The 25,499-nt window shown below is 62.8% G+C and overlaps 1 protein-coding gene across 3 annotated transcripts in view; it reads left to right on the forward strand.

The window, feature by feature from the left end:
• Positions 1-25,499, forward strand: part of PDE9A (phosphodiesterase 9A) — an 81,442-nt gene that overhangs the window by 52,145 nt on the left and 3,798 nt on the right. For all 3 annotated transcript variants that reach the window (XM_032356161.1, XM_032356155.1, XM_032356169.1), the window contains exons 5-16: positions 454-508; positions 820-890; positions 7,275-7,359; positions 12,577-12,652; positions 14,433-14,507; positions 17,734-17,820; positions 18,605-18,709; positions 18,858-18,940; positions 19,901-20,057; positions 22,365-22,478; positions 24,611-24,715; positions 25,370-25,498. In XM_032356161.1, coding sequence (XP_032212052.1) covers positions 454-508; positions 820-890; positions 7,275-7,359; positions 12,577-12,652; positions 14,433-14,507; positions 17,734-17,820; positions 18,605-18,709; positions 18,858-18,940; positions 19,901-20,057; positions 22,365-22,478; positions 24,611-24,715; positions 25,370-25,498 — 1,142 coding nt within the window. The remainder of the gene's footprint in view (positions 1-453; positions 509-819; positions 891-7,274; positions 7,360-12,576; positions 12,653-14,432; positions 14,508-17,733; positions 17,821-18,604; positions 18,710-18,857; positions 18,941-19,900; positions 20,058-22,364; positions 22,479-24,610; positions 24,716-25,369; position 25,499) is intronic.

Raw genomic sequence — 25,499 nt, forward strand, 5'->3', positions numbered from 1 at the left:
ACTCGCTCAGCCCGGCCTGCTTCCTCTCTCCAGGACCTGCCATGAGAACACTGTGTTTTACGTTTGAAATATGCCTTGAACTCACCTTGTCCTGGTAATTACCCGCCATAAAGTGGAGCAGGGCACTAAGTGAAAACTTCCCTATTTAGAGACCCAGTCCTGCCTGCATTTTATGGCTGGTGCAGACTAGGGAAGGACCAGAGTCCGGCCACTCTGCCGAGAGACCACCGAGAAGGGCTGGTGGGGGCAGGCCAGGTGGGAAAGAGCCTCTGAAGGTGGGCGGGGAAACTCCATGCCCCGGAGCGGCTCTGGCTGCTGGCGGTGGGCGCGAGGGTCTCCCCGAGGTCTCCCCGCCATGGCGTCGGCGCCGCCTGCCTACGACATTCCAATTTGGGCCATGGTGATCCGCAGACTTTTCCCCTTCTCCATCTGTCTTTCTTTTTTGGTCCGTAGAGAAAGAAGAATTAATCCAGAGCGTGCTGACGCAGGTGGCAGAGCAGTTCTCCAGGTACAGAACCTTCTAGATGCATAGTCCCTGGACAGCAGGTGCTCAGCGCCCCGACGTGGGGAGGGAAGCACACCCGCCAGCCTTCTGTCATGGAACACGGGCTCTGGAGATCGTTTGTGGGTGTGTCTCTTTCCTCCCCGCCCCTCGGAGGCCCGGAGCACCTTAAAAGCAATCCCCGGCGTCCTGTGCCCCCTACAGGGGTGGCGCCCACCGGAGGCCTCGCCCAGGGCAGGGGCAGCAGAGGTTTGCCACGCCCCTTTCCACTTTGACGATTTTAAGAGGGATGATTTTTTTTTTTTTCCCATTCCCAGAGCATTTAAAATCAACGAACTGAAAGCTGAAGTCGCGAACCACTTGGCCGAGCTAGAGAAGCGAGTGGACTGTGAGTGACACTTCTGCCTCCTTTCCTTTCTCTCTGTCTTTTAACCTCTGTTTACATCAGCTGCGTCGCCCTCCCACCTCCCCCCAACCCCTGGTGCTGAGTGAAGCCTGGAGGTAAGCGGAATGTCTTCTCTTTGTGAAATGTTCAAAAATTACTTTTTTTTTTTAAAGATGTATTTATTTATTTGACAGACAGAGATCACAAGTAGGCAGAGAGGCAGGCAGAGAGAGAGGGGGAAGCAGGCTCCCCGCTGAGCAGAGAGCCTGATGCAGGGCTCGATCCCAGGACCCTGAGATCATGACCCGAGCCGAAGGCAGAGGCTTAACCCACTGAGCCACCCAGGCACCCCCCCTCAAAATTACCTTTGAGGCTAACGGAAGCAAGAACTGTGAGGGTCTGTTCATAAGTGAAAGTTGCTTGGTGACCCATGACGTCACCGCACAGGGCGGTGGAGGGAGTTGGGGGTGGAGGGGGCGGGGGGTACCCTTGGTGGCAAGTGGAGGAGGTTAGCTCCTTCGGTGCAGAAGACGATGGAATGAAAACGTGAAAAACCCCGGAGCAGCCCCCTTGGGAGAGGACCTTCTGCTGAGCATCTTCGTGTCTCTTTTCACATGGAGGCAAGCCGATACGCTCCTCGCCTGCACGACTGTTTCTGGGATACGCCTGCCAAATCTCTAGCTCTTGGCTCCCCGTCAGCACCGAGGCCCGCAGAGGAACTTCCAGCCCGCACAGGGGAGTCGGTGCGGTCCGGACTCGGGGACCGAACAGCTGAACCCAGGAGGGGACAGCTTCCGCGTCTCTCCCCCGGTGTCCCCGTCCACAAATTAAGGAGCCCTGCTTGAATTCTCACGCTTCACGATTCCCCATCGAAGTCCCGCGTCTTCGTCAATGTCAAGGCAAAGGACAGCCCATTTATTAAGCTCGGGGATGACAAGGAGAAATCCCAGCCCGAGGCCGGCATCTGTGGCTTCCCCAGATGGTGTCTGGCTGATTCGCATTCGCAGGACTCCGTGAAGGTCACTTTTCATATTTCGTATGAATTGCTTGGACTTTTTTTCGAGAAGAATATTCAGGATCATGCAAAAACCTATTCCCTGTAATAACTCGAAGCGTGACTTACCTGGTCCCGCTTCCCAGAGTGTGTCGACATTTAGGAAATCCGTTTGGTGTTCTGTCTTCAAAACCGATTCATGTTCCCCGTGGACGACGGAGAAGCCGCAGAGATTAAGTGACCCGCTGAAGCTCGGCCAGCAGATTGGACAAGCAAATAAGCCCGGGACGGCTCCTGCCGCGCAGGACCCCGGGGCACCTGGGCGGGCAGGTCGGGAAGCCGCCGTGCAGGCCGGTTGGAGCTCCTTCAGCAGAAAAGGGGCTTCATCCTCAAGGATGCTGGGGAGCTCCCAGGTGGCTGGGAGGTCTCGGCAGCGGGCCTGCTCGGTGGTTCTGCAGGTCCCAAACACCCACGCAGAGCTGACGCCGTGAAGATTCAGCGTCTGAGCCCCAGACGCACACTGTCTGTCTCCCCGGCACCCAGAGCCCCAGGCCCTGGGCGCCCCGCGGCCCTGCGGGCCCTGCTATAGATTCAGGCTGCTCGCCCGTACCCTGACCGCAGATCTGATGTCTGGACGGAGCTGGACCGGGTGCCCACACTGTGTCTGCGGCGGAGCACAGTGGCTTCCGCAGCTCTCTCTGTGGAGAACCACCAGCGGGGAGGCTTCAAGCAACAGAAACAGGTCGTCTCACAGCTGTGGAGGCAGAAGCCCCAAACCATGAGGTCCAGGGCGAGCAGAGGGGCCAGGTCCTTCTGGAGGCTCTGAGGGAGTGTCTGCTCCGGCCCCTTCCAGCTGCAGGCGGCTCTGGCAAGCCTTGGCTTGTGGTCCCACCACCCAGAACCCCCCGTCTTCACGCGGCCCCTCCCGCCGTGTCTGCGTCTCGGGCCCCAGAAGGACACCCGTCTTAGGATGTAGGGCCCACCTCAGCCAGGACGATCCCGTCTGGATAGCCTTCCTCGATCATATCTGCAGGAACCTTTCTCTAAGGTCGTACTTGTGAGGTCTGGGGGTCGGGATCTGAGCACACCCCCTTTCAGGGGACACAGTTCAACCCGCTAGAGGGAGCATTTGCAGCGGGAGGCAAGCTCTGCTTCCCACTGAGCCCCGTAAGGTAGGGAATTCTCCAGATGCTGCGGGAAGGGGTTCAGCCAAGGGACACAAGAAGCATTTGCTGCTGATTCGATGTTTACAGAAGCGCAGAGTCGCCCAGATGCACCCAGGGGGCCGGGGGGCTGGGGGCAGGTGCCTCCCTCTTGGCCTCCCCTGGTCCTGCGCCGGCTTCTCCCCGCCCCCGCTCCTCTCCCTGAAGCCAGCCCTAGCTCCCGCTGGTACTTGCAAACAGGAAAGCCGAGGAGGCCATTAATGAATTTTCAAAACTCCTACAGAACATTGTGTTGACTTCAGCTGGTGAGGCTTCCGGTCTCTGGCCATGGAGACTGTGATCGGGCCGAGAGGTGTTTTGATTTTGCCTCTAAGCGGTGTGTGAACCGAGGACAACAGGCCGTGGCACCTCTGACCTTCTGCCCTGCCTGGCCTGGCCCCGAATCCCCCAGGATTCGCTCTCCCTGGAGGCCCTCGTGTAAATCGTGCAAATGCACACAAGTTGCCTGGAGGGCGCGATACCCCTGCACAGGCTGGGCTCAGGCAGGCAGCCTCCGTGGCCGTCCGCGTGCTGTCACTAGCCCTCTGATTCCCAGCGCCAGAGACCCGGCCCAGCAGCAGCAGGCGCAGGGAGCCAGGAGAGAGACGTCCAAGGGCGGTGGGCCGAGCTAGCGACTTGGCAGTGGTCGGGCGCAGGCGGGAGCGGGGGGGGGGGGTCCTCCCACAGCCCCAGCATCCCCACCTCCCGGCTCCCCTCTCCCAGCAGGAACACCCCCCGGGACACGCCCTTGACTCCCGACAAGCCCTCGTCCTCCTTGAACTCTGTCAGGCTTCAGGCGTGTCCCGTCCTGGCCCTTCTGGCTGGCCCCTTCCCAGCCTCCAAGCGCCCCCCCAACCCCCCGTCCCCTAGCACAGAGGGGCGGGGTGCCTCACCTGGGCTGAGTCCCAGGGGCCGTGAGCTCCAAAAAGCCACCGAACACAGCAGTGCATGAACATGCAGAGACAGGCACGGCTGCTTACACGCATGCACGCGGGCTTACACTGTGCGAACACATGCACGGACGTGCAGAGACACACGCGCACATGCTCCTGCCCCTGCGGCAGGACCCGTCCTGTGTAGCCGTATGACGCCGGTTTGACTTGCTTAAGTGGAATCCCCTGCCCCCTTTTTTTACCTTCTCGAACAGAATTCCTCCGAATCAAATACAAATATCTGAATTTCTCTTAGTTCACTTTAGAAGCTTCCCTTCCTTTTCATGTAAGTCGTTTTCCTTCTTCGAGTCCCGGACACGGGACACCCGGATCCTCAGAAACCCCACGGGGGCTCCTCTTCCTTCCTTGTTTGCCGTGGCCCTGGACCCAGGCCTGGACCAGACCCCAAACACCGGCAGAGCTGGCCCATAGGACAGCGGGGAATGCCAGGACACACAAACCCATGCTCTGCTCTGAGCCCCTTGGGACATGAGGCTTGGGCACATTCTCTGCCGGAGCCTCTGGAGGAGGTGTAGCAAACACTGCCGTGGCCGTCCGTGTCTTTAACCAGCTTCCGTGGCTCTGCGGCTGCAGGAGGGGTTGCGGCTGCGGTGGCCTCCCGGGGCAGCCCAGCGAGGCAGTGGATAAGAGGAGGGCGCAGAGCCCCTCTGGGGCGTATGCTATTGCCTCTGCCCCCTGAGCCCCTTCCCCGAAGCCGCACCCATCTTCCAGAATCATTTCCAGAGGTTCTCCTTCAGGGCGACCTGGGACTTTCAAAACACCCCCTAGAGGGGACCGCCAGCTTGCGGGGGCGGAGAGCTCCTCGTCGGGGGGCTCCAGCAGCCCCCGGGGCTCTGGTTCCCGGTTCTGCCCTGGCCCCCGATTCGCAGGGAGATGGGTGGGCCTGCCCTGTAGGGACCTGACACCCAGCCTCACTCGAGAGCTGTCGCCAGGGTCTGTGCAGGACTTCTCAGGGGTAGGCTCCCCTCCTAGGCTGGGCCCTCTCCCCGCTGTGGGACGGGGGCTGGGACGGGCCGAATGTGGAATCTTCCAGAGGCGGCCTGGAAGGGACGGGGCCACAGTGGCGGGCGTGGGGTGCTCCAGCTGCCCCCCCAAACCAGGCTCCCCAGCCCCTCCCCACCGTGTTGCGCCTTTAATCCTGTGACATGTTTTTTCTCTCCATTGATTAATGCCCCGCTTTGCCGTCTTGTTACTCACGATCCATTTCCTTGGCAACCAGGCCCTTCATAATCGCCATAAATTCTGAATCTCTGGGATTCGGATTAGTGACACTGTGCCGTGTTGCCCAAAAGGCTTAATTTGAGCATCAGCCCCAGTAGATGGCCCAGAAATCTGATCTACGGGAACCGATACCAAATACTCAAACATGACACACCCACCCAAGGCCATGAGCCGGAGGCGGCTGCGAACACGGGCGGGTCCTTCATTTACTGATGATGGTAAGAAGCAGTGAGAAAACACGCGGCACGATCCCAGTTTTGTCTTTTCAAAACTCCGGCTGGACAGAGAGTTATTTCGAGCGCACGGGGGCGGGAGAGAAACGCCTGGAAAGATCCACACCACTACCCATAATAAACGCGTTGTTCTCTGGGCTAATAGGACCGTACATAAACCGTAGAACATTCTTCTTGGAGATGCTCTGAATTTCCTGCGTATGTTTAAAACATAGTGATTGCAACCGTGGACTTCAGCAGGGCACAGCCACCCAGTGTGGACTCTACACGCATGTCTATTTGCTCTGAGGATCAAAGTCTATACCACAGACCACAGCTCTTCTCCCGATCGGCTTGCTTCTGGAAACATCTGCCCTTCATCGTCCGCAAGACCGAGCTCCTTCCCGTGGACGTCGCTTCCGCCCTGTGCTGAGGTCAGCGTCCGAGTGGGAGACGCAGCTGGAGCTGGGCCAGCCTCCCACAGTGTGGCCCGGGGCCTGGACACGGCCCTCTGGGGGGGCCGAAGCAGCAGGAGGGCGAGCTGGTGGGCTTTCCTCCAAGGAGGACCTGTGGTCTCCAGCACCTTGTCATGGGCCCGTGATGCAAGGAAGGGCTAAGAACACCCTGTTCCAGAGGCACCACCTGGCTGGTTCCAACCCCTTGCACTGACGGCCCCCGGCTTTGGTCCCGTGTCCTGGTGGGAGACCTTCAGCACAACATCCCCGGCGTGGCACGGAAGCAAGTCACCAGGACCATGTCCCACTATCAAATCCTCTAGATTCCACAACTCTGGGCAAAAAGAAGCAATATTTTCAGTAGCCCTGCCCGCCCCCTCGGGCCCTGACCCTGGAAAGGCTTAGAAAGCTGCCCTGGGGGGCTTGGGGTTCAGGCAGGCTGCCGGGGGCTTCTGCTCTGCCGTCCGGTGGCAGGGCATTTTTCCGGGAGAAATCATTCACATCGTATTGTTAGGGATCAGACCACACTTGAGGGAAAGGGGCTAGAGAAGCAACGTGGGAAAGTTTCTTTTTGCCTGAAAATTGAGGTGTGATTGCAGAGTAGCACAGCAAACCTCTCCTGTTTCCTAAAAACTGACTTGAACCTGAAGGCCTCTCAGAAACCGGTGTTTTGCTCAGTAGCAGTATTTTGGGGTGGTGAGTGCACCCCCAGAGGGAGGGTCTGGAAGCGGAGTGCTCGCTGGGAGGCATGGGCTCCCTGCCTTCCTGGGGGAACAGAGTGTCCCGACTCTGCGGCCCTCCTCTGGAGTGGGGCTTCAAGAATGCGAGTGAGCTGGGCTCCCCTTGACCCGGCCTGTTCGAGTCCCCCCACAGGAGGTCCCACCTTCTCCCTGTTAACTGCTCCAGCGGGCTCTTAACATGCGAAGGTTTTATCGCAATATGAGCTCATCCTTTCCGGGAAGGCTGGGGCTCCCCCCCACCCCGGGCTTCTCCCCCGCTGGGCTTCTCATCTTGTTTTCATGCGAGGTGGCCTTGTTCCCACCTTTTCTTCCTGGGAGGAGAGATTTCTTTGTCCCGTGTCTTCAGCTGCTGCTTAGAGGCCTGGAGAGAGAAAGTGGGGTGTGGGTGCCCGACTCTGGATGCGGGAGAGAGGAGCAGGGGCTCTGCCCTGCAGAAACCTCAGGGAGGGGTGCGGCGGTTTGTCCTGTCCCAGAGTCCCTGTCCCTGGGCTGCCAGCACCCTCGGCAGCGGGACCCGGGAGGGAGCTTTCCTCCCGGGGCTGGACCCAGTTAGCAGCCTCGCAAGGGCCTCCGCGTGTCTCCATGGTAACCCCTTGCTTCTTTGTCCCAGTGGAAGGCCTGAAAGTGCTGGAGGTCGAGAAATGCAAGAGTGACATCAAAAAGATGCGGGACGAGCTGGCGGCCAGAAGCAGCAGGTAAGTCAGGCCTGGGAGGAACGGCCGTGCGTGCGCCCGGAGGAGGCTCTGAGCTGTTCTTCCCAGCCAGAGGCACAGCCAGAGCCGGCCCGGGGGAGCGCAGGGCACAGGCGGCTGGGCTCTGGCTGGGATCTGCTTGTCAGCCACGCAGCCTTCTTACGGCTAAAGAGAGTCTAGGGCTTGCGGAGGCAAGGAGCCGGGCTTCACGTGAAGGGGGATCAAAGCGTTAGAACTCACTTATCCAGCTCAAGAGACGTTGGCATCGATTTCTAAAAAAAGGGCCCAATAAGAGGAAAAGGCGTTTGGCGTATGAGGGAGGGTGTCCCGGTGCCCGGAGGCTCCTGTGTGGACGTGCCCAGAGCTCAGAGCAGCCGGTCCCAGGAGAGATCCCATGGGGCCTCCGACCGCTGTCCGCACAGGTCAGGTGTCGGGCAGAACCTGGGGCTCTCCCCTGGGGACTCAAAATTCATGGGAAAAACACCCCAGGCTTCCCGATTCCCCACTTGAAAGTGGGTGTTGGCACAGCAGGAACCTCTGCTGAAACTGGGGTCCCAGCAAGCGCTTGGGGTGACCATGGAGATGACGAGGGAGGGGCGTGCTCGGAGCCCGTGCACCGTGGGGAGCGCGCACCTGCTGCTCGGCACCGTGGGGAGCGTCCACCTGCCGCTCGGCGGGATCCCCCCAACCCCCGCCCACAGTTGCGCACCCAGGAGGACACGTGGGTCCAATGGGGCCCCACCAGGCAGCGCTGAGGGCAGAGCACGGGCTCAGGGCCGGGGGGGGGGGGTGTGGATTTAGTGGGGACGAGGAACCCAAGAACAGCCCTGCGCTCGCCCACCAGGCCACCTTCGAAAGCTCAGCTGCTGGTTTGAAGATCATTCCCGGATCTTAAAGGTCCGAGGGTGACCAGCTTAGGGAGGGAGGCCGCAGGAAAGGCTCTTGGAAGGCGGGAGGCGTAGGGGAAGCTGACGGCCCGTGTGGGCGCCGAGGGCCTGGCTGGCCTCCGGTGGGCTCGAAGCCACAGGAGTGTGGTTTCACGGGCACCACGCACGTTTACATCACGCCCTCGCGGCCCCTGATGCGGGTTTGGGTAGGTCTCCTCCCCTGGGACTCAGGGAAGGCGGGCAAAAGCGTTTGTGAAAATTCGCAGAAAACTGCAAGTGAGTAACTCGTCCCGGACGTCCCCCTAGTGCGAGGCTCTTTGGGGGCCGGAGGCGGAGCCCCCTGTGGGACAGGATACAGGTGCTGGAGTCGGCCAGGGCAGGCGGCTGGGCCCAGCTCAGGCCCTCCGCGGCGGTGGTCATGGGATCGCCCTCTGGCTGACACGTATGCCACCCAAAAGGGGGTCTCCCAGGCGGGGGTGGGGTCCCCGAGGTCCCTCCCTGCCTTTGTGGGCATCTCCTCACTCACAGACGTGCCGACCCGCGGAGCCCACAGAGGCCCCGCGGGAGGGTCTTTAGAAGGCAGCCTCACGTCCCTTCTCTAATGACTAAGGCCTGCCACCTGCCCAAAGCCACCGGGCCTGAGTCACGAGCCCCGCGCCCTCGCTGGCCTTGTCCCCTGCTGCGTCCCGGGCCGGGCACCCTCTCCATCCCGGAAAAGGGGGCGTGTGCCGTCCCGGGGCGGCTGCTGGCCCTGCTCCGGCCGCTGGGGCTGCAGAGGAAGAGCTCCCCCGGCCTGGGTAGTCCCAGTGGCCCAAGGCAGCCAAAGTGGCACTAAGGCCCGGGGCCGGAAGCCGGAGATCCAGGTGTCCGTACGGCCACGCCCCGTCGGGAGCTCCAGGGAGGATCTACCCCAGCCCCCCCCGCCCCCCCCACAAGCTTCGATGGTTGTCAGCAGCCCCGGGGGCTCCTGGCAGGTCCGTGCTTCCTCCATCTCTGTCTTCACGTGGCCTTTCCCCCTGCGCCTCTGTGTCCAGATGTCCCTTTCTACAAGGACACCAGTCCCCTCAGTGCCCCACTGTGGCCACACGTGACGTCATCACACCTGCGATGACATTCCTTCCGAAGGACGTCACGTGCCGGGTCCTGGGGGTTTTCTCACTTTCGGGGACACAATTCACCCCACAGCACAGCACAGGGGAAGGACACCCCCCATTTTAGAGCGCAGGAAAGCAGCCCCGCAGGAGCCAAGAGGCAAACCGTGACCCGCGGGCACCCGTCTGGCCCAGTGGGCAGAGCCGAGGCGTGGCGCGTGCTGGGCCCAGCCACGGGCTGAAGCGCTGCTCCTCACCACCCAGAAAGTCCGTTTTTAGAGCTCTCGGTGCCGTGATCCAAAGAGAAGCCTTCCCTGGGCCCTGACTGCTTCTCGAGGCGATATTCTTGGCAGACGGTTTTCACAGCCTCCCACGGAGGTGAGAGACGGGTAGATTGGACTCTTCAGGCACACACAGAACGGGGTAAAACTCTCCAACGTGGCTGACACGTTTGGGAAAAAGAATCCCGGTGGCCTGGGCCCGGGTCTAACCCACAGCCCAGCCCCCCACCCCAGGCCGTGCTCCGGGAGCCCGGCAGCCCCTTCTGGGCCCCCCACAAAGGAGAAGTGAACCCCGATGGCAAATGGGGCTGCCGGGTGCCCCCTTCTGTGTGTTGTCTGTCAGGTTCCGTTTCCGTCACGCAGGGATGCTGTGTAACATGTTCGCGCCCCTGGGACCAGGCCCCTCCACGCAGGGCTCTGCCCGGACGTGGGGGGAGAAACGACCACCCCGCACAGCCCTTCCTGGTGAGAGCAACCCGGCTGGGCAGCCGTCGGCCTGTCTGGAAGGACAGATGGAGGCCTGTGTCCACACAGATGGCGACGGGCCTAAGGGCAGCCCCACATTCGCCCGCACAGGAGCCCCAGCCAGCGGGGTCTCCGCACCAGGCGCCTCCCCGCTCTGGGGACAGCGGCGGATGGGGGTCGCGCCGTTCCTCCTGGTCCGGTGTCCAGCTCACATCCAGGGCAGGGCCAGGCCTCGCTGCGCACGGGGCAGAGCTGGCCGCTTGACCTGGGCGGGGAGGGTTCCCGAGGGCTCCGCTTTCTTCATCCCAAACAAGTGGCCTTGTCCACTGGACGCGCCACGGGGGTGGGGCGCCTGGGAGCCCAGGAAATGAAAGTCAGAATCAGCCCCAAATAGAATGAAAAGAAAAGGCACCGTGCCAGCTGCTCCCTCGCTGGAAGATGCCGGTTCCCGTGGCAACGGGGCACAGAGGGAGCAGGCAGGGGGCGGGGGGGGGGTGCTGGCCGAGCGGGGGCAGGGGGGCCTGGTGGGAGTCCCCGGGCACCCAGCAGACGCTGCCGACACCGGGATTTTCAAGGAAGCAGCTGGCTTCCAGCAGGCAAACCATCTTGCTTTGTGCAAGCTTCCCACCCTGCCGGGAATGTCACATGTGCACGGAGGAGGCTAAGCGTGGGGAGGACCGGGCGATGGTGCGCACGGACCAGGCTCGTCACTGCTCAGGAAGCTGCGGGCTGTGACTTCTCGTTCATAGGGCCACGATGGAAGGCACCGGGTTCGTGCCCTTGAGCGGTTCCTTGATTCCTCTTTTGCTGAAGCTGTGCTGAAATCCCCTCCACGCACGAAGCGTGATGTTTTGCAAGCATCGCATTGAGGGGGAGAACAGTGGGAGCCCCAGAAAACTGGACTGGAGGCCCCTCTGTCAGAAAGGAAACAGAGCTGTTACTCTGAGTTTGCAGGCAGTGTGGCCCCCGGAGTTAAACCTCCAGACGATACAGCTGGGGGGGGGGGGGTGAGCCCCACAGAGAGCCGGCTGCCGAGCTGAAACAAAGTGCTTCATGTAGGGAGACTTTGAAAAGAAAAACCGCTTCGTGATCTTTTCCCGCGTACGATACTGTGAGCTATACACGGATCGACGTGGAACCAACATCCGGCCCCTCCGTCTTCCCGGGGGGCACAAGCGTGTGCATCTCCACCCAGCAAACCTGCCCTTTCCTCCTCGAACCTTGCTAGATTTTTTTTTTTTTTTTTTGCATTACCGTTCAGTCTATCCTGGGTGCAACATTTCTTCTTCCCCTTTCCCCCAAATCCTTCGTACTTCACATAATTCTCATCATTATCTTAACACACAGCCGTCCTTGTTGGATGGGCCCTAAGAGTGTAAATACCTTCTCGCTCGGCAACAGCAAGGTGGTTTCCGGTTTGTTGTTGCGTTTTTACAACAGGGGACGTTGCCGGGGATGCCTTCGTGCACGGAAGGGTTTGCTTGCATCTGGTTCTTTTCTTAAAATGCATTCCCGGTGTAGACGCAGACGCACAGGCTTACAGGACAGGGATGGGTCGTGGCTCTGACTCTGAGGTCTTACAGTCTCGCAGGGGATAGGACGTGATCTACAAAGTGCGTAACGTCCAAGGATGGGGAGTACGTTCCCTTCCAGGAAAGTAGGGTCCCCGGGTAGGGAGGGGGCCACATCCAGCCCCCGGGTACCTCCTGACGCCGGACGGTGGCTTCCCTCCGCAGCATGCCTGGCTCGATGTGGTCTGACCTTATTGGGGGGCAGGTGCCTTGATACTAAGAAGTGAAGGAAAACAGGAGCCCGAGAGCAAATTCATCTCTCAAAGGTAGTTTCCAGGGGAAACTCGAAACATCCTAAAAGTCCGTGGCGGGGACCGGAATGGCAGCACGGCACCCCCCCCACCCAGGGAAGCACCCCAGAAGGACGTGCCTTCGTGTGCAGCTGAGCTCTGGGGGCAAAAGCAGAGAGTTTGCCGCAAGCGAGGTGAAAAAAACAAGTAGCAAACAAGTGAGTTTGGGACACTTCCATTTTTGTTAAAAATCCAAGGCACTGAACCTGTGTGTCTGTGCCCAAGGAAAATTCTGGAAGGATACCCCGAACTTAACAGAAGGTATCTCCAGGGTGTGAGATTGAGAGGAAAGAAGTAGGTAACGTGGAGGCTTTTTAATTTTTTTTAATTTGCTGACTTCCCTCTTGTTTGAGTTTTTTAGAATAAAAGTGTTTTACTTCCCTCATTAAAAGATTTTTTAGGTATTTGCCTGAAGCGGAGCTGACGTGTTTTCTGAGAGAGCGGTGTCCCCGGGGCCAGGCAGGGTCCCTGCGGGTTCGCCACAACAGATCACGGGCTTGCTGACTTACGCTCCCGTAACAATCGAGGACACAGGGCCGTGGCGTCCGGGCTTGGCCGGGGCTTCTTTGGTGTCGCTCTGCGGAGGGGCCCCCACCGGACACCCCGTCCGCAGCTAATTCTGACTGTTCCCGCAGGACCAGCTGTCCCTGTAGGTACAGTTTTGTGGACAAGAAGCTGAGCCCTCCGCGTGATGTCCCCACGTACCCCAAGGTGAGAGGAAGTTCTGGCTCTGGAGAAGCGGTCTGTGCCCCCGGCCGGGCCCCCGACCCTCGGCCACCCCGACTTCCTGGCCAGGCCCCGTCTGGTCTGTCCCCACGTTTGCAAACGCAGCTCCCGCCGTGGCCCCAGGCTGTGGGACCCCCACCCCTCGCCGTTCTCAGGCCCAGTGCTGTCTCTCTCTGCCGTGCGCTAGCCGCAGGGGACCCCAGGCCAGCAGGTCACGGCCCCTCCCCGCTGTCCGCCCCTCGCCCACTGGGTGATGGTGTTTACACTCAGATTGTACTGTAAGGAGCTTCCTTTTTTTTTTTATGTTTTTTATTTATTTGACAGAGAGAGAGCACAAGTAGGCAGAGAGGTAGGCAAAGGGAGAAGCAGGCTCCCCGCTGAGCAGGGAGTCCGATGCGGGACTCAATCCTAGGACCCTGGGATCATGACCTGAGCCGAAGGCAGAGGCTTAACCCACTGAGCCACCCAGGAGTTTCCGTTTCTAAAATCACCCAACCTCCGCCTCCTTGGGTCTCCTGCCCTGAGCTGTATGTAGTTACCATGAGAAGTTTTGCTTTTCTGCCTCTAAAATTTTCTCCATTGCGAGAGCCCAGGCCCTGGCGGAGGGCCCAGTGACCAGGGAGTTGGGGGGCTGGGGGCTTCAAACCACCACAGAGCAGGGTCTTGTGATGTCGGTGACCCTCTCGGCTGTGCCTTCAGCCGAGTGCGCGAGACCCTAGCCTGGCAGACTGTCCCCTCGGGCTTGCGCTTAGAGTCAGGGTTGGCGTGCTGGCACGGGGACAGGCGTCCCAGGCCTAGCGTGGGGCAGACCCCCCCACCACCGCCCACGGTCCTTGCGGGGACAGAGAGCCTCCCAGAGCTGCCCTGTGAGGGGTTCTCCCAACCCGGTTCCAAACGCGTGTGGCGTATCGCCCGAGGAATTCAGATGGGCACTGGGGCCTCTATCTCACGGGAACACATGACCAGCCTCTCCCGATCCTGCCCCGGGGCCCACGAGGCCGCCGACGGCCAGAATGAAACGTGTCGGTCCTCCGTCCTCCGTAGCAGCTCCTTACAAGAAACCGAACGGGCGCCCGGGTGGCTCGGTCAGTTGGGCAGCCAGCTCTTGGCTTTAGCTCAGGGTCCTGGGATCGAGCCCTGCCTCGGGCTCCGAGGTCAGCAAGGAGCCTGCTTGGGGTTCTCCCTCCTCTGCCCCTCCCCTGCTCTCTCTCTGAGTAATAATAATGATAACGAATGAAGGAAAAACCAAGCAAACCAAAGACCCATCTCATCCCCGAGCGCCGTGACGGTCTTCCATCTAAGGTCACAGCCTGTTCCCTGTGACGGTTTGACCCGAACTCTGGCGCTCCCCGATCCGCAGCCCCCACCCCAGCCGGCAGCCAAAGGCAGAAACTCCAAATCGCTTCCTCGCCAGTATTTGAATCTAGGCCAAGTTCATTCTTCTTCCTTGACTTCACTCTGGTGTTTTTCCCGTTGGGTTTACGGAGAGGCAGTTCACCCAGAGTCACCCAGAGTTTGTCCCTGCGACTTCGGAGAGACTTAGGCAACCGTTGAGTGGGGGACATCTGTCACCCCACGGCCCCGTGTCTGGCCCCGGACAGAAGGTCTGAGCCCAGCCCTCGCAGAATCCTTGTAGAGTGTGGCCTTGGAGTCCGTGCGCAGGTGACCGGGGGCAGGAGGACGTGGAACAAACATCCCCCGGCCTGCGCGAGGTCACCGGCCTTCGTCCCAGCCCAGAGCCTAACCAGCCCCCTGTCCTCCCCAGTACCTGCTCTCTCCGGAGACCATCGAAGCTCTCAGGAAACCCACCTTCGACGTGTGGCTCTGGGAGCCCAACGAGGTGAGTGAGTGCCCCAGTGCCAGCGTCACGGGGACCCGCCGGGGCCCCCGCAGCTCCGCCTGCTGAAGGCCTCAAGTCCCCAGGCCCTCCCTTAGTCTGACTCTGGGTGGGCTCAGGAGGGCGCGGACGCGGGACTCAGGCAGGGGGTGTCAGAGCAGAGGCTCGGGCAGGCCGGTGCACCCCCAGCCCACACACCCTCCGGGCTGCCAGGTCCCCCAGGGGGAGACCCGGGACTCCCGCAGCAAGCCCGTTCTCCCAGTGTCCCTTTTGCTGAGAAGACAGTTAACATGGAGAGTTCCGTCTGTTCGGTGTAATGTAATGACATCACTCCTACTCCTCCATCCCTGAGCCCCGAGAACACAAGGACACGACGCCCACCAAATCTGCGACTCCTCCGGCTTTCTGGTAACACAGACACGCAGAAAGCCCCCCCCCCCCCCAGCCAGCTCGCCGCAGGGGACAGGCAGAGAGGGCTCTGCGCCCTGCGCGGGCACGTCTCGCCGGCCAGGACTTGGGGTCCCTGAAGTCCCGGCTCTTGAGCTTTCATTCCTGCACCGAGAGGGGCCTCCACCCCACTGCGGGCCGGCCCGCGGCCCAGGGACCGTCCCACCGGACACACCCAGCCAAGCCCGTGTGCCCCAAATCATCCAGCCACCCGGGAGCCTGCAGGACTGGAGAGGGTGGGAGGAGGCGTGACCGGGAGAAACGGGAGGCGGATCCTTGAAGACCAGTCCTAGGACGAAAGTCCAAGCAGGGGACCCGGGCAGGGAAGGCCGCGCATGGTCGAGGATGGCTCGGCGCCCACAGATTCCTGCTTCCGGCGGGTGCACAGACACCGCTGCTGGAAATTGCTCTGGCTTCTGCGTGCGGGGAGTGAGGGCAGAGCCCAGTCCCCAAGGGTAGAGCGCCTGCCTGGAACCAGGCCCTCACTGCCCGCTCCGTCTGCGTCTCCCACGGAGTCCCGCGTGGCCGGAGAGGCTGAAGGAGTCGCAGCCACGAGGGGAAGGCCGCCTGCCCACGGCGTCAGGGCCGGGGTGAAGCCCGCAGGTGGGGCCGGCCTCCGGGTGGGCCCCTCAGTTCCCGGGGCAGGCTGCTCAGCGGTCTCGGGGTTTCCAGAAATGTTCTGCCGGCAGGCGGCCAGCACGTGGCCAGGAGCCAGAGTGCCCAAAGACGGGAGCCCCGACCTCTGGCCAATCTGGGGATGCCGTGGATTTGGGACTGTGGACGGTGAAGGCCCCCAGAGCTGCTTCTGGCCTCCCACAAAGCAGCTCACGTCAGGAAACGTGTCTTCCTTCGTGGGGGCCTATCGCTGTGCCCAGCAGCCCCCGCCCCGGCCAGGGTCCTCGGGATCACGAAACAGAGGAAATGGCTTCCTGTGTGCTTGTCCCCCACTAGCTGACGTGCCAGAGCTCTTCCTAGCATGGCCACCAGCCCAGAGCATGGGGCTCGCAGGCCGCGGGGCCACAGTCTCTGACGAGTGCCCGTAGCCACCTCCTCGCGGCCACCCGGCCAGACTGCCCAGTGTCCACGCGAACAGGCGCCCAAGAACTGTTGTGCGCGTCCCAGGGTGGGACCAGATGGTCCCGTCTGCCGGTCACCTCCAGCTGTGGATTCCCAACCTCAGCACCACCGCCATGGCTCACAGGGCCTGCAGGAGTCGTGCGTGCACGCGGGGTGGAGAGCAGAGGGCGCTGCGGGGCCACGGCCCGAGCGCCAGCGTCCAGGACAGTGGGCACCAGCACTCCAACCGCACGCCAGGGCCGCGGACTCCTCCCCAGAGCCTGGCGGCCTGCCCACAACGCAGTCTGTGTCCATCCTGTCCCCTCAAGGACGATCTGTCTGTGACACTGTGGGCTCCTGCATGTGCCCACATGGGGGTACTTCCCATCCCCCCACTGAACTCGGCGATGCCACAGGTCTCTGCTCCGCGGCGTTCCCTCCACCGCCATCTTGTGGACGCTCCAGGCACGGGGCTGGACCCGCAGAACCCGTGCTCTCCGTGCTCCCAGCTGTCCCAGTGCCGTGTGACGAGGACGGGTCTCTGGTGGCCCTGTAGTCCTGAGCTCAGGCAGCCGCGACATGCATGACTGGCCATGAGCGCTCCTGGAGGCCCGAGGTCAGACATCCCCCGGGCCTGTCCCCGGCATGTAGACGCCGCCTTCCGTGTCCTCACATGGTCGTCCCTGCGTGCATGTCTGTCCCGGTCTCCTCTCCTCATGGGGACACCGATCCTAATGGGCCAGGGCCACCCCGATGACCTCATTGAACCTTAACCAGGTTTAAAGGCCCTCCGTCCACACAGTCGCGTTGGGGGATAGAGCTTAAACACGCCGATTTGGGCACCGCGGTTCCGTCCATAACATACCTTTTTGGGAAGAGAAGGTCACACACTGACCAGGGGCAACCCAGGAGTGTGGCCGCGCTGGCCCCAGGGAGCTAGCGGACGGGACGGGGGCAGGGCCACACGCCTGAGCCGGGGAGCATGGGCTGGGGTCGTGCCCCGTGCCACCAGGCGGTGTCTAGCGGTCCCCGCCTCGCGGGTCTCCGGTCTCCCGGCGCCTGCGTCCGAGACCAGCTTCCCGGGAAGCGGAGCCCGCGCTCTCAGACGCTCACGTTTGGTCCTTCTGCCCCGGCTTAATTAGCGCTGCGGTCCCGAGTGGCGTTTAAATAGACGGCAGCGCCGACGATCACTCCTCTTTGGGACTGAAGACAAATCCGTTTAACCTGAGCGAGAGTTCTGTCGAGGACGGCTCTGTGACAGGAACACGGCTTACCTCGCAGACCGCAGGAGAGGCGCCTTCCAGCGTGTGTCTGGTCCCCACGGGCCCCTCGGGGCGCACGAAGCGTGCTGGGGACGGAGGCCGTTGAGTCTCAGCAAGCACAGGGCGTCCAGACACCTGCTCGCGGGCGCGCGTCCCATGGAACCATGTCCCAGCACCTCGGCCTGGCTTCCCGTGCAGCCCAGTTCAGAGTCACTTCCGACGCGGCCCCCCACCGCCGCCCTCGCCCGCAGCCCCTTCACTTCTCGGCCCGGATGGTCTTTCAGGCTCCCACGTCCCTGCTGGGGGTCTTGAGACCCCTCCCCCAGTCAGCATGGCTTCGCCCTCGGGGCCGCTGAGACAGGGCTCACCCTCTAGGGACCGCCGGGCCCTGCGGGCATCAGCCAGGTTGGTGGCCGCGCAGGCCCGCCCCTGCCTTTGACCCACTTCTGCCGCTGTGTCCGCAGATGCTGAGCTGCCTGGAGCACATGTACCATGACCTGGGCCTGGTCAGAGACTTCTCCATCAACCCCATCACGCTCCGGAGGTGGCTGGTAAGTGCGGGCCCCGCGTGCCCCTCGAGGACAGTGTCGTCTGGTTGCTCAGCAGCGGAGCCATCCGGGTGGCGCTGGGCCTCCCGCATGCGGAGGGACGTGCCCACGAGCAGTCCATGAGGACGGGCAGCCTGTGTCCGTCCGGCTCCCACCAGAGCACATGGGGCCCCTCGGCTGCTGCTCTGGGGCGCGAGAAAATAGGGGGAACTGGGAGGGACTGGCGAAGCGTGCGTGTGCGTGAGGGGTCGTGGGATGCGCGTGTGCGTGAGGGGTCGTGGGACGCACGTGCATGTGAGTGAGGGGTCGTGGGACGCGCGCGTGCGGATGACTGCATGTGTGCGGTGAGTGCGGGACCATGTGCGTGCGGGTGGGGCGCGTGCAGGAGTGTGTGTGTGTTTAGCCACAAATTACTTTAAATCAAGTGCTGCTTCGAACCAAGCGTGGACAGCTTAGATGCTAAACACTAAAATGGGAACAGGTGTGAGGAGGGCCGGGCCCCAGAGCCGCCCGACAGCCCCCAGCCGAGCCCCCGGCATCCCGTCCCCACGTGGCTCCTCGTGTCCGGGAGCCCGGGGGAAAGCCCGTCGCCCCGGCCCTTGGCTGCAGGGTGGCTCCCCCGGGCCTCCTCGCCCCTACCTCCAGCAAGCCCAGGAACGCTGCTGGGCTCTGGGAGAGCGCCCCCGAATCACCAGCCGCCAGCCGGCCCACGGACGGGGGGATCCACCCGGGGCAGCTGGGGGGTGAGGGCCGTGGCCATGGGCATCGGGGCCTCCGTCTCCCGCAGCTCTGCGTGCAGGACAACTACAGGAACAACCCCTTCCACAACTTCCGGCACTGCTTCTGCGTGGCCCAGATGATGTACAGCATGGTCTGGCTCTGCGGGCTCCAGGTGGGTCCCTTTCGGGGGGCGGGCACCGTGCTCGGGACGTCCTGGTCGGCGCCCTCGTGGGGCCGCTGCTCTGCGAGAGGGGCAGGTCCTCCCCAACCCCCGGCCCCCGGGTCTTCCTCCTTCTCAACCGCGCCCACCCTCTCTGCAGGAGAAGTTTTCCCAAATGGACATCTTGATTCTAATGACCGCCGCCATCTGCCATGATTTGGATCACCCGGGGTACAACAACACGTACGTACACGATCTTTCTTTTTCCCCCTTTAAAGGGCTCTCTGGTTATCAGAGTGGCCTTTCCAGCTTACCATGCAGGCCGGAGGCAGGTTGGAGCTGTGGGCCGAAGCCTCAGCAGCCCCCAGCTCCCCCTGCCCCCGCCTCCTAGGACACAGCTAACACTCTGGGGCTGGCTGGTTCCAGGGTCTCGGCCTCTTGGGACAGACACTCCAGCTTCCCAAGCCCCCAGGGGCTGCTGTGCTGCTCTGTGGGCCCGCAGTGGCGTGCGATCTGCTCAGGCAGACCAGAGCCCTGCAGTGCCAGACCTCCCCTCCACCCGAAGCAGGCATAATGCCTGCCCCAGATCCCCCTCCCCAGCCTGTCTGCAGTAGGACCGAGGCGGAGAAGGAGTGCAGAGGGGAAGCGGGTGGGAGGGGTCCCAGGCAGACAGGCCAGGCTCCACAGAGCAGCCATCCGGCCCCACTTCTGGGGGACACCCCGCATCACTGCCGTGCCGTGTGGCCCGGTGACGCAGCTGTTCGAGCAGGGGCATCTGTGTGGCCGAGAGCTCACTGTCTGTCTGAGCGCAGACCCCCACAGTGCGGGCCCCCGTGCCCCTCCGACGAGGGGGCTCCGTGCACGTCCACTCCCTCCCTTCACACCGGAGACCATGTGCGAAGCCCAGTCCAGCCCAGGGTCGCCGCCATGGCTCAAAGGGGAAGACACGCCCTGGTGCCCCTCCCCCCGCCAAACACCTGCCCTTTGTGCAAAGTGACGATTTGGAGAGAGCCCAGAAGGAAGCGCAGAGCACATTTGGGGCACCGTTCCTGGAGCCGGGGAGCGCTGCTGGGGGCGTCCAGCTGGCAGGGCTGTTAGACCTTGAGGGCATCTGGGGAAAGGGGCGGCAGGAGTCAGGAGAGCCCGGGGGAGCGCGTCCCCACGGGTGCCCAAGGCTCGGTGTGTTCTCTCCTCCGGTGGCAGGTACCAGATCAACGCCCGCACGGAGCTGGCCGTCCGCTACAACGACATCTCGCCCCTGGAGAACCATCACTGTGCCGTGGCCTTTCAGATCCTCGCCCGGCCCGAGTGCAACATCTTTGCCAACGTGCAGCCTGACGGGTTCAAGCAGATCCGACAGGTGTGCGGGGCCAAGGGCCCCCGATGGCACGGGGTGGGCGGGGAGACAATGAGCACAAAGCCCCAGGGCAGGCCCCTCACTCCGGGGGCAGAGGGCTGCCCTCCCGGCCCCACCCCTCCCCAACAAGGCCAGCGGCAGGCCTGGGAGAGGCGAGCCCTCCGCACGTATACACGGGACCCTGCGGACTCTGAATCCCGAGAGATCCGGCCTTTCTCCAGCCCACAGCCCGGGAGAGGGAGGGCTCCAGAGGCCGGTCAGTCACCGGCGGGCCGCCCTGAGTTCGTGCAGGCCCTGGACAGACCCGCCTGCTGCACCCGACCTACCAGCAACTGGCCGCTTCTCGAACCGCCCCCCCTCGACCCAGGCAGCCCCACCGCAGGTTCAGACAAGGGATGCTGGGGGAGGGGACGCCACCCTCCGGTCCTGAGACATCGTCCCACTCCCTGGGAAGTGACGCCCCCTTCCCCACCGAACACAGCTCTGGGTGCTGCTGCCTCTGATGTTTCCGGGGGAGGGAAGAGACCAGAAGGACCCCTTAGAGGAGTGTGTGGGTTGAACCGTGGCCCCCTTCCGCCAAAGACATTGCCCCGGACCCAGTGAATGTGACTGGGCTTGGGAAGAGTCCTTGCTGGTAGCTGAGTTAGGTCTCTGGAGGGCATTAGCTTGGATTGTCCAGGTGGTCCCTAAACCCGATGACAAGTGTCCTCAGAAGAGACAGAAGGGCAGACGTGCGTGGAGAGGAATGCCGCGTAACCCGGCGCGGAGAGGTGGACCCGAGTCAGGGAGCACCTAGGGCCGCCGGGAGCAGGAAAAGTCAGGAAGGACACTTCCCGGAGCTTAGGGACTTCTGGCCTCCGGACTGTGAGGGGGGCCTTCCTGTGGGTCCCCATCACCCTGCGAGTGGCACGTGTGCGGCAGCCCAGGATACGCATGCCAGGGGCCACCTCACATGGAGGAGCCAGGCTCTGCAGTCCCACGGATGAGACCCTCCCTGGCTCGACGCCTCAGGGCCTGGCTTCAAGGTGCACCTGATGAAGACGGAGTCCGGGCTCTCCCTCCTGGAGATCTGATGACGCCCCTCCATCAAGAACCGCAGCCTCATAAACCAGGGTCACCCGTCGGCCCTGCTTCCGGGAGCTCAGAGCGCAGGGCAGTGCCGAAGGTCGGTCACCCTTGAGTCACCAATTCCCAGCACAGCTGTGTCCCCTTCTTCTGGGGCCTACCCCGCCTCTCTCCCCCGCTCTGGGGCCTCCCGGCCGGGTGCCACAAGAGTCAGGATGAGCCGAGGTGTGTCCTTCTCCAAAGTGCGAGAAGGGGCAGGTCACGGAGAGCCCCCAACGTGGCAGCCCAGAGAGGAGCTCCTGCAGGGACCGGCCCAAAGACACCCAGCAGCCGGGCCCCCTCATGTGTGACCCGCCCCCGAGGGACCATCAGAGCAAGACCTGACTCCTCGCACCGAGCGTGGGGCCCTGATATTGTGACCCTGAGATCATGACTTGACCCGAAGGCAGACACTTCGCCGGTGCAGCCCCCCAGGCGCCCGATTTCAGTTCCACACCAGATGCTGCATCCGTTTCTGGGGAAAGTACAGCCCCCATACAGCACAGAGGTGTGTCCTCACACATTTTCAGGGTGCATGGAGGGTCACGGCTTCACATCCTCTTACCTCTACTAACAAGGTAATAAAATATTTATATCCTAAAAACCCACCACATCCTTGAGATGTCTGAGTGGCTCAGTCGATTGAGGTCTGATCCTGATCTCAGCTCAGGTCTTAATCTCAGGGTCGTGAGTTCAAGCCTGCGTTGGGCTCCACACTGAGCCTGGAGACTAATTGAAAAAAAAAAAATTAAGGAATCATGGCGTCGTCATTCACAGCTGTGCTAGTGGAACAGTGCTGACCAGTGTGACCGGACTCTGATGCTCCCAAGCAGCAAAGGCATGGACTGGATAGCGGGGAAAAGTCTCCCGGAAAATCGTTCTGGACCTCAACGAGGCGATGGGAAGGAACAGCCATATTCCTGGATTCCTGGATTGAAGGGAAGCCTCTGTCCTTGCCTGAAAGCCGCCGTCACAAGGAAGCAATGCGCTGAGCCTCCCGCCTCCAAGCAAGCAGGCCCGGCCGGGCTGCCTCCTCCTGGACCTGGCATTCGGGGCTCGCTCACGGCGCCCGGGTTTCAAGCCCCACCTCGGGTGGGCACAGGGATCAACCGGGACCCCCCGGCGCAGGGGCTCAGCCCGCAGTCGGCACTCGCAGACAGATCCTGGGCCGGTCCCTGGGATTAACGTTCTGCTTTCGCTTTTCAGGGGATGATCACGTTAATTTTAGCCACTGACATGGCAAGACACGCAGAAATTATGGATTCTTTCAAAGAAACAATGGAGAATTTTGACTACAGCAACGAGGAGCACATGACCCTCGTAAGTAGCTTGTTTGAGCTCATTCGGGGCTGGTGCGGGGGTCCCGCCCTCCGGCCCAGGCTGGGAACCGAGGAACCCCGACCCTCGCTTGGCCCTGGAGCGAGGCGTGACCGACGTGGGCGCCCGGCCCCAGGCTGGCCTGGAAAGCCCCCCGCGAGCCCATGTCCCGGTGAGAGGCGGCATGTCTGATGCTGCTTCTCGTTCTGACTTGAGGCGGTGAGTGGTGACGGCGGCCCTTCTTGTTCTGGTTTGCTGAGAGCAAAGCCCATCCCCCCCACGAAGGCACAGCCCCAGAAAGCCCTCTGCACATCAGCTTCCGGGCGGGCCGGTCAGGGATCCCAGGGCCCCTTCCCGGCTCACCCCTCCCCGGCGGGGGCCCGGCGTCCCGAGAAGGGGAGCTCCGCCGTGAGGACAGCCCACCCGGGTCTGCGCCGCGCCTGCCCTTTCAAGAGAAAAACACAGGGAAACGTCCTTCCCAGCCTTCAGGGAAGGGGTGGCGCTGACCTGGTCTGGGTGTGAGGCCTCCTTTCCGCATCACTGGTGGTCCCCTTCCGTCCCTAGAGGCGGACGAACAGGACAGCCCTCTGAGATCGGGCTGCCCTGACCACCCGTCCCCAAACCGGGATTCTAGCTAACACAGAGAATGTGTGGGGCCAGGACCTCACGTCTTCCATAAGTAACAGCAGGAGAAAGTGTCCCCGCGAGCCAGGGCCTCCCCAGGCTTCCCTTCATGGGGCTGGACACGGGGAGACGCGGTCATGTTGGAGGGACGGCCTGGCTCCTGAAAAGCCAGCGGCGTGTGGGAGGTGCTGTCCCCCACGGCAGGGCGAGGAGGAAAGGCTAGTAGGCCGTGCCCCTTCTGGGCCTCCGTGTTCCCTGTGACACGTGAGGAAAGGCCCTCGTGGGCGGAAGGCCAGAGGTCGAGCCTTCAGGACGATGAGCCTCACGGAGCGACCATCACTGCTTTACTGCCTCCGCCACCTGTTCATGTAAGGGGGAGCAGGGTGCCCTCTGCCCCCTCACAGAGCGAGGGCCTGTGGGCAGACCAGGGGCTCGTGCGTTGGCCAGGGAGCCCCCCAAGCACCCACTTCTTGGTGGACTTGGGGGCTGGCAGTGGAAGAGGGGAAGGCCCCAGAGTGGAAAGGGTCAGAATGGATTTAGGGCCTCCGCCGACACCCCAGGCGGCAGGCCTGGGTGCTGCGCCCCGTGTGGCTGGGGCCCGAGGTCCCGGCACGGCTCCCTCCAGGACACAGTGCCTGGGCGGTGTCCCCGGCCCCAGGCGAGCTCCCCTGAGGCCTGCCAAGCAGGGCCCTGTCACGGCCTGAGCTCCGGAGCCACCTCGAAGAGCCTGGGATCAACTCCTGGGCTCGATAAGGAAGGGGGCTGATCAGGGACAGGGAAAAGGCCACTGGTCACCCTGGGGTTCAGCTAGGGGCGGGGCCAGACGCTGAGCTGAGCGGAGAGGTGCACTGCCGGGTCAGGCTTCCCAGCGGCCTCCCAGAGACCGGGTGCAAAGAGCTCAGGCCCACGCAGGGCCCACAAGCCCTCGCTGGTGTGTCCGGGGGACTTCCTGCTGGGTCACCTTCAGACCCCGATCGGGGCCCACGCTCTGTCCTGGGACGTCGGTGACGCCTGGGGACCGTCACGTGCTAGAGTAAGGCCAGGCCGCACCGAGCCAGCCTTCCGGCCAGTCCTGAAGGCGCTCACCTTCGGGCTTAGTGAACACACTGTGGACGCGACCGGTCATTCTAAAGGGCCCACGTCGGGCCCGAACCTCAGCAGGCCCGGAGGGCCAGTCTCCTGGGAAGAAAGTCACCCCCCAGGAGGAAGTGGCAGCAGGCGGCCAAGCTGGGGGACACCATCTGGCGCGGGGGGGTGGCCAGGAAGGCTGGAAGGAGCAGCATATGGAAGGGGGCGGCTGGGGGAGGGGAGGGAAGGCTTCTCGGAGTGTGGCTCAGGCAGAAAGGGCGGGGGCGCCGGGCAGAGAGCGCGGGTTCCCTGGGGAGACACGGGCCCGGGAGCAGAGGGCGGAAGCCCACACCGCCTTCTCCTGGGGGCGGCGAGTCCAGACCCGGACAGCAGCAGCGAGACCCGCTCCGTGCCGCACGCCTGATCCCAGATCTCTCCTCCAGCTGAAGATGATCCTGATCAAATGCTGTGACATCTCCAACGAGGTCCGCCCGATGGAAGTCGCGGAGCCCTGGGTGGACTGCTTGTTGGAGGAGTACTTCATGCAGGTAGGAGCGACCCCCACCCTCCAGACCTCCGGCCGCCCGGCTTGGCCCTTTCCAGGCTCCGCGTTAGAAGAGCGACGGGGGGCGCCCAGGGGGACGAGCGGAGCGGGTCCCAGACGGCTTCCCCAGCTTCCAGGAAGCCCTCACGGCAGGGCCACACCGAGATGACCGGGTCCACCCTGACACGGGGAAGACGGGGGCAGCCTGGGAAGGCGAGCGCTGGAACCGCACCCCTGCCAGTAACTGAGCGGCTCGTGGGGCCAACAAGTCTGGCGAGTGGCCCCAAAAGAGAAGCGGCAGAGGCAGGGGGGGCCCCCGGGGGCAGGGGACACCAAGCAGGTCGGCGGTCCCTGCCAGCCCTGGGGAGGCCCTCGGAGAACCCAGCCAGCCCACATGGGCCGTGCCAGCCGGCCAGCGAGGTGGACCCCAGAAGGAGGCCGGGGGGCCTGCAGCAGCTTGTGTCACGTCCCCGTCCCTGTCACATGCCCTCTGAACGGTCCGGTGGCCGCAGCAGATCCCGCCTCCCTCCCTGTCGCTAGTTTGGCCCCAGCAGAGCAGTCTGGTCGGGTGAGGCCCAGGAACGCGCCCCGAGCCCTGGGTCCCCAGAGTCCACGGTGTTTCTCTCTAACGCTGTGGCCGGCGCCCTGCACCCCACAGAGCGACCGCGAGAAGTCCGAGGGCCTTCCCGTGGCCCCTTTCATGGACCGGGACAAAGTGACCAAAGCCACGGCCCAAATTGGGTTCATCAAGTTTGTCCTGATCCCGATGTTCGAAATGGTGACCAAGG

This window comes from Mustela erminea, chromosome 1 (genome assembly GCF_009829155.1).
Source record: "Mustela erminea isolate mMusErm1 chromosome 1, mMusErm1.Pri, whole genome shotgun sequence".
Taxonomy (NCBI): domain Eukaryota; kingdom Metazoa; phylum Chordata; class Mammalia; order Carnivora; family Mustelidae; genus Mustela; species Mustela erminea.